The sequence below is a fragment of the Peromyscus californicus genome, unplaced genomic scaffold (assembly GCF_007827085.1).
Source record: "Peromyscus californicus insignis strain IS unplaced genomic scaffold, ASM782708v3 Scaffold_16__1_contigs__length_79575227, whole genome shotgun sequence".
Lineage (NCBI taxonomy): Eukaryota > Metazoa > Chordata > Mammalia > Rodentia > Cricetidae > Peromyscus > Peromyscus californicus.
Window position 1 is genome coordinate 10,715,923 of NW_026294458.1, and position 8,578 is coordinate 10,724,500.

The 8,578-nt window shown below is 40.7% G+C and overlaps 1 protein-coding gene across 1 annotated transcript; it reads left to right on the forward strand.

Annotated features, from left to right (window-relative positions):
* The first annotated feature begins 6,478 nt into the window (after positions 1–6,478).
* Positions 6,479–7,370, forward strand: LOC128111871 (acyl-protein thioesterase 1-like). The gene has a single exon (XM_052740332.1). The coding sequence runs from the start codon at positions 6,534–6,536 to the stop codon at positions 7,224–7,226; it is 693 nt and encodes a 230-aa protein (XP_052596292.1). The 5' UTR covers positions 6,479–6,533; the 3' UTR covers positions 7,227–7,370.
* Positions 7,371–8,578: the final 1,208 nt, after the last annotated feature.

Here is an 8,578-nt window from a genome sequence, read left to right on the forward strand (position 1 = left end):
AGGAGCTGAGAGTGGAGAAGGAGCTACATCTATCCCACAGGCAACAGGAAGTGGTCTGAGACACTGGGCGTAGCTTGAGCATTTATGAGACCTCAAAGCCCACCCCCACAGTGACACACTTCCTCCAACAAGGCTATAGCTACTCTAATATAGCCACACCTCCTAATAGTACCACTCCCTATGTGCCTATGAGGGCCAATTACATTCAAACTACCACAGAGCCCATGCCTGACACTGCCTGGATGGCCAGGATTTGGAAGCTGGATGGCTCAGAGACCTAGGGTAGAAACAAACATAACTGACAAAAAAAAGTCAATGAAATGATTCCTAAAGATATTCTGCTATAATCATAGGGTCATTTGTTTTCTTGATGATAGCCATTCTGGTTGGTTTAAGACAGAATTCCAAAGTGGTTTTAATTTGCATTTCATTGATGACTAAGAATGTTGAACACTTCAAGTATATATTGGCCATTTGTATTTCTTCTTTTAAGAACTGTCTATTTAATTAATCAGTCCATTTATTGATTGGATAGTTTGGGGTTTTGTTGATTAACTTTTTATCTCTTTATATATTCTAGATTAAAACCCCTTTGTGATGTGTAGTTGGCAAAGGTTTTCCCCTATTTTGAAGCTGTCTCTTCAAGCTCTGGAGATTGTAGTTTGCTGTAGAAAACGTTTTAATTTTAATATGATCCCATTTCCTGCACTTTTGGAGTCCCTTTCAGAAAATCCTCACCCATGTCTGTACCTTGAAGTATTTTTATCTATGTTTTCCTGTAGTAGTTTCAAAATTTCAGATCTTAAAATTTTTGGTCCACTTTGAATGGTTTAGTGTATGCAGGAAAGGTGATTAAAGAGATTATCTCAGCTCTTGGTGCTCAGTAAGGATTGATTTGTGACTTAGGATGTGGTTTATCTTTGAGAAGCTTCCCATGTTTCCATTGTATGGAATATTCTGTACATACCTGTTGAGTCCATTTGATCTATGGTCATTTAACTCAGGTTTCTTTATTGATTTTTAGGTCAGGTGACTATCTAGAGGTGAGATTGGGTTATTGATGTCACCTACTATTATAATATCAAGAGTTGTCTGACCTTTTGGCCCATTATTATTTGTTGGGAAACCAAGCATTTGATGCAAATACATTTACAGTTGTATGTCTTCTTTCTATTACTGTCATTATTTTATTGTATGTGTATGGGTATTTTACCTACATGCATGTGTGTGCACCACGTATGTGCCTAGTGCCTGCGGAGTTCAGAAGAAGGCTTTGGATGCCCTGGAACTGTAGTTACAGATGGTTCTCAATCACCATGTGGGTTCTGGGAACTGAACTCAGGTCCTCTGCAAAAGCAGCCAGTGCTCTTAACCACTGAACCATTTTCCAGCCCCTGTGCATCTTCTTGATAAATCATCCTCTTTATTAATAATATATAGTGGCCTTTATCTCTTCTGATTAATTTTTACTTGAAGTTTCATTTATCAGATGTCAGAATAGCTATACCAGCTTGTTTTCAGTTTCCATTCACTTATTAGATTCTTTTCCATTTGTTGACTCTCCATCTATAGGTATCTTTACCAAGAAGATGTGTTTTTTTTTCTTTTCTTTTCTTTTCTTTTTCTTCTTTTTTTTTTGATTTTCTGAGACAGGGTTTCTCTGTGTAGTTTTGGTGCCTGTCCTGGATCTTGCTCTGTAGACCAGGCTGGCCTCCAACTCAGAGAGATCTGCCTGACTCAGCCTCCTGAGTGCTGGGATTAAAGGCATGAACCACCACCGCCCAGCAAGATGTGTTTCTTAACGCCAACAGAGAGCTGGGTACAATTTTTAAGGCAATTGGTAAGTATCTGACTCTTTATTGGTGTGTTGAGGTTATTTACTTTTAAAATTATTCTTGAGTGATGTTTATTAATTCTTGTAATTTTGTTGATGGTTGTCCTGGTTGTTTCTTTGTTCTTTACTTTATCTCCCATTAGCATGGAGTTTGTGGTTTGCTGTGTTGGGCAGGAAGGATTGCTTCCTCTCTCCTTTGTCCTGCTGTTCCTCTCATGGAACACATCTGCCCTGGGCTCTTGTAACTGTTCCTTTCCTCCTCCTTATGCAGCATCTTTCAAGTATCTCCTGGGGTGTTGGCTTTGTGGTCATGAACTGCCTTGGTCTGTGCTCGTCTTGAAATGTCATTGAACATGATAACACTTCCAACATTGTAGAAAATCTTATTTGACAACCCTGGTCTAGAATTTAAAACAGTACTTAATATAGAAATGTAGGATATAGATGTGATAGGATAAAAGGGTAGATTGCTGAATCTACTTTTAAAAAGCAACAACTCGTTTGAAATATTTTACATTGCTATGATTTTAGTTTATTGATACAAATTTAAAGATAATTTTGTTATACTGTATATATATTTCTACTCTTATTTAAGGTATTATGTTTATGCAACTCTGCTGTGGGATGGTCTGTATGTCAAATGTGTTGCTGATTGGTCAATGAATAAATCACTGATTGGCAGTGGCCAGGCAGGAAGTATAGGCGGGACTAACAGAGGAAAATTGAGAGAACAGGAAGCTGGAGGGGGAGACACTGCCAGCCGCCATCAGGACAAGGAAGATGTAAAGTACCGGTAAGCCACAAGCCACGTGGCAAGGTATAGATTAATAGAAATGGATTAATTTAAGCTGTAAGAACAGTTAACAAGAAGCCTGCCACGGCCATACAGTTTGTAACCAATATAAGTCTCGGTGTTTACTTGATCGGGTTTGAGCGGCTTGGGACTGGCGGGTGAGAGAGATTTGCCCTGACTGTGGGCCAGGCAGGAAAACTCTAGCAACAAATGGCGCCCAACGTGGGGCAAGAGTTTCCACCTAAAACCTGAGAAAAAAGATTCTAAAACGGAGCTAAAAACAGCTTCCTAATTGTCTCTCTCAAATGAGCGGCAGCTGCCGGTTTGAGCTACTGGCGAGTTGCTGGCGTGCGCGCTCAACCTACAGTATGGCGGGAATGAGGCCTCTACAAGTGGCACATTAAGCTGTGTGATGAATTTAGCCTTTGCTAGTACAAAACAAAACAAAACAAAAAAAAAGAGGTTTCTGGGCTACACACTGCTTTGATAAAAGCATAGACCCACTATTTCTGAGACTTGATGGTTCCCAGAGCTGGCGGAACCGCCATGTTGGAAAGCTAAAGTGGGCGGAGCCAGCAGACACAGTGCCGTTTCAGGCTTAGAAGGCTGCAATTTAAAGCAACAGGTTTACAATAAGACAGATTCAGATGTAATAATGTAAAATGTGTGTAAAATATACATAGGCTTGAAAGAGACAAAAAAGGTGATATATACAGTTATATAAACAAATACATGGTTTTAAAAAATAAAGTCTTTAAAGAGACAGTAAAATTAATATAAAAAATAAGCCACGTAGAGATGACTATTACACAGAGAGTCTGGATTGTGTTGTCTTTGGGATTCTTAACTACAGAGAGATGTTTGATTGTAAAGGAAGCTGAGTTAAACCAGTACGTATATTTTAAAGATACTTTGACTTCAAAATTTGGATGTAAGGATATGTTGCTTTGGAAAAGAGTCTCTTTTGTTTCCACAGAAAGCAAGAGGCTATGGATTTGTTCCAGATTAAGACACATCAGGTTTGACCAGCCAAGACCACCTGAAAGGTCTCCGATGACACCATGGCCCAGATGATCCAACATCCAGAACCGTTTCAAGGCAACTGGCTCAGACGATACAGCCTCACGGACTACTCCATGATCCTAAAATTTTCTTTGTTTCCCCAGAAGAAACAGCGCCCCCCTCCAGCAGGAAATAGTAAGAGAAGCTACGCCCAAATTCCCAAATACACCAAGCTGACTTTGGAGATGTGTAAAGGTTAAAACTTTCCTTTTTAAGAAAAGAAAAGGGGAGGTGCTGTGGGATGGTCTGTATGTCAAATGTGTTGCTGATTGGTCAATGAATAAATCACTGATTGGCAGTGGCCAGGCAGGAAGTATAGGCGGGACTAACAGAGGAAAATTGAGAGAACAGGAAGCTGGAGGGGGAGACACTGCCAGCCGCCATCAGGACAAGGAAGATGTAAAGTACCGGTAAGCCACAAGCCACGTGGCAAGGTATAGATTAATAGAAATGGATTAATTTAAGCTGTAAGAACAGTTAACAAGAAGCCTGCCACGGCCATACAGTTTGTAACCAATATAAGTCTCGGTGTTTACTTGATCGGGTTTGAGCGGCTTGGGACTGGCGGGTGAGAGAGATTTGTCCTGACTGTGGGCCAGGCAGGAAAACTCTAGCAACACAACTCATTTTAAATTGTAATGTATAATTAAAAATACAGATTAATAATTAATCATCCATGATAAACTTAGAGTCATGTTAGTTAGGTGTGCAGAGATATATGTCAGACAAATAGGTAATCCTCAAACACTTCAAAGACCTACAGAATATTGTAGCAGAATTCTTAAAAGTTTTTATTAACAAAATCAAACCTGAGGCCTGTCTTGGGTGAATGCTGGAAGATCAGAGAAGCAGAACAAGCCACAGCTTCCTCCCCTTGCCAATTCCTCTTTTTCTTTTTAGTGTAGATTCAGTGACCTACCCATTTATCCTATTATTTCTTTATCTTTTTTCTCAGAGTAGATTCGATGATCTACCTCATATCTATATTCTCTTTTTTCCTTTTCTTTCTTTCTTTCTCACAACCAAAAATATGAGTTTGGTTCTCAGCACCCACGGCTGTCCCTTCAGCTATTAAAAAAAAGAAAAAGAAAAAGAAAAAGAAAAAAGAAAAAAGAAAGAAAAACCCCAATAACAGGCCTCAGGTTTGATTTTATTAATAAGAACTTTTAATAATTCTGCTACAGAATATGGCATTTAAAATGCTTTAATAACTTAGACTTTTCTGGACAATGAGACACGTCTGCTCCTGGCAGCACCAATTACTTCAAAGAGGATGATGGGCAACGAAGAAACCCATTGTGGAGTCTGTTTTCTTTGTGGCAAAAGATAGCCATTGGGCAAAAAAGTGCCCTTGCCTCGACTGCTTGACATGATGCTGTATAACATGGACATGCAGGACCCATAGGAAGGTGACCACTGAACTTTGCAAGACGAGATGGTTCTTCAGGTTCCTGTTTCACAGAAGAAACGGTCAGACATTCTACAGGACATGGGGAGAAGCAACTGTTGAACTTTGCCAACAGGTGAGACAATCCTTCAAATTTCCTGCTTCATAAAAAGTCTGCCAGAGACTCTAGGCCTGTAGGCTGAAGATGGATGCCCCAACATTACAGAGGAACTGTGGATGACTGTCCAGGCAGTCAGATGCCTGTCATTTCCAGAATTTTGGAAGTTTCTTACAATGCAGTTCATGTTTACTTGGGTAATATTATATCCTTCTAGGTCTTTGATGTAGTTGAAGACTAGATAGTTATAATTATAGATTTCCTTAGTTATAATAAAAGGAAAATTAGATATAAAACTTTAGACTCACAAATATGGGATAGATGATAGAATATTTTCTTTAATTTTACCAAATACAAATAGGCTAAATACTATAATTGTAATTCTTGATTAATAGCTATTTTGTTATATATAACTTTACTATGTTAAAGTTAAAACCTTCCTTTTTGATTAGACAGAAAAGAGCAAGTGCTGTGAGATGTCTTTCTATACACTGTGAATGTATGTTGCTTTCATTGGCTAATAAATAAGCTACTTTGGCCTATGGTAAAGCAGCTTAGAGGCAGGCAGGAAATCCAAGCAGAGATACAGAGAGAAGAAGGGCAGAGTCAGGGGAGACGCCAGCTGCCATCAAAGGAGCAACAAGATGCCAGCAGACCGGTCACACCACAGCCATGTGACAGCATATAGATTAATAGGAATGGTCAATTTAAGACGAAAGAGCTAGCTATCAAGAAGCTGAAGCCATAGGCCATACAGTTGGTAATTAATATAAGCCTCTGAGTGATTATTTTATAAATGGTTGCAGGACTGCAGAGCCAGGCAGTACCGAGAAATTTCTGGCTACAGGTGGTTCTGTTGTAAATTGGATTGATGGTTCTAATACCAGCAAAGGAATGTTGATGAATACATCAGGACAGATGGACTTGCCAGAGAGAGTGAGGGCAAGTAGACAAAAGGCAAACTTCTTCCATGTGCTTGTACATGGGCTGCCACCAGAAGGCATGGCCAAGATTTAGGGTGGGTCTTCTGGCCTCAAATGATCCAATCAAGAAAACCCTTCATGTATGTGCCCAGCTGCTTGGGTTTTAATTGATTTCAGATACAGTCAGGCTGACAAGCAGATTAGCCATCACAGCTACTCTGACCATCAGGTGTGTGTGTGTGTGTGTGTGTGTGTGTGTGTGTGTGTGTGCGCGCGCGCGCGCGCGCGTGTGCGTGCGTGTTATGCTGGAGATGGAATTCAAGACCTTACACACAATAGACAAAAGTTGTACCCTCTTCTACGGCCCGGCGCCTGCGCTCCCTTCCGCTTCCGACGCGCTGTCCGCCACCGGGTGGATGTGCGGCAACAACAGGTCTGCCCCGCTGCCCGCCGTCGTGCCCACCGCCCAGAAGGCCACCGCTGCGGTTATTTTCCTTCATGGATTGGGAGATACTGGGCACGGATGGGCAGAAGCCTTTGCAGGTATCAGAAGTTCCCACATCAAATACATCTGTCCACATGCGCCCATTATGCCTGTTACATTAAATATGAATATGGCTATGCCTTCTTGGTTTGATATCATTGGACTTTCCCCAGATTCTCAGGAGGATGAATCTGGAATTAAACAGGCCGCAGAAAATGTAAAAGCTTTGATAGATCAAGAGGTAAAGAATGGCATTCCCTCTAACAGAATTATTTTGGGAGGATTTTCTCAGGGAGGCACTTTATCTTTATACACTGCTCTTACCACGCAGCAGAAACTGGCCGGCGTCACTGCGCTCAGTTGCTGGCTTCCACTTCGGGCTTCATTTCCACAGGGTCCTATCAATAGCACTAATAGAGATATTTCTGTTCTCCAGTGCCATGGAGATTGTGATCCTTTAGTTCCCCTAATGTTTGGTTCTCTTACTGTTGAAAAACTAAAAACACTGATAAATCCATCCAATGTAACCTTCAAAATCTATGAAGGCATGATGTATAGTTCACGTCAGCAGGAAATGATGGATGTCAAGCAGTTCATTGATAAACTCCTACCTCCAACTGATTGACGTCACTAAGAGACCTTGTGCAGACGTTCACCAGCATCACTGTAGTAGAGTATAAACCCTTTCCCATGCCTGATTGTAAAACTTCTAATGTTTGCAGTATTAAAATGTTTTGCAAATACAAACCAATGATACAGAAAAAAAAAAGTTGTACCCTGAGCCACACCCACAGGCCCTAACCTGTGACATTCTGTCATCTACTGACATGTTTGTCTGTCTTCCTGACTTCTGACTAGTGGGTTCTATTTGTCCCAGCTGTTTCTTGCTATTAGCAATGACAGTGTGACCATAGGAAACCCCACATCAAATCTGGGATGGTGGACACTACTGTTGCAGCAACACATGGCACACCATTGTTGTGACATTACTGTGACAACTCATTTGAGTCTGACTGATACAACCCATGAAAAAATAATTTCATAGCCAGAACTCTTTCTGTGTTTTGTCATCTGTGGACTGTATTGATTTCCTATCAGGAGCTTCTAGCCTCTGAGACATGTTATACATGGAGCTTTCCTCATGTAGAAACTATCTTTGATGTCTTCCTCCAGTGGAGAAAAAATAGTGTTGCCAATGAATGGTGTTAGATGACTGGATGTCAATATGCAAAACAGTGTCCTGGGTCCTGAGCTCACACCTTATACAAGAATCACCTCAAAATCCTTCATTGGCCTTAGATAAGAGCTAAAACTGGAAATTGTAAGGGGAGTCCTCTGACTTCAGAGTGGGCAATGGACTTTTAGAAGCAAAGTCAAGGCCATGGACAACAAAAATAAGTAAATTGGATTTAATCAAAATTTAAAACTCTTTTGGGACTAGAAAAATGGCTCAGTGGTTAAGAGCACTTGTTGCTCTTGCAGAGGACCCAGGATTGGTTCCCAGCACCCACATGGCAGCTCACAATCACCTGTAACTCCAGCTTCAGAAGATTTGATGCCCTCTTCTGACCTCTGCAGGCACCAGGTACACACGTGGTAATGTACATGCATTCAAACAAACACTCATGCACATAAATTAAGATAAATAACTCTAAAAATATCCTTTTTGTTTATCAAAATACATTGTCAGGGTGGCTGAATATATAAATTAATGGTAGGATTGTGCTGAGCAACAGAGGCATTTTTTCCAAAGAAGATACATATGAGGTCAACAAGCACAATTTCATCAGTCATCAGGGAAAAGCAAATCAAAGCCACAGTGATGATTTTGATCTGGAGATGATGAAACCAGAGAGATGCTCCATCAGTTAAGGGCACTTACTGAGGAAAAAGGCCAGGTAACATATAGGCAGACTTGTTAGAATTACACCTGACTTCTCAAGGGAGACGCTAAAAGATACAAGGTCCTGGACAGAT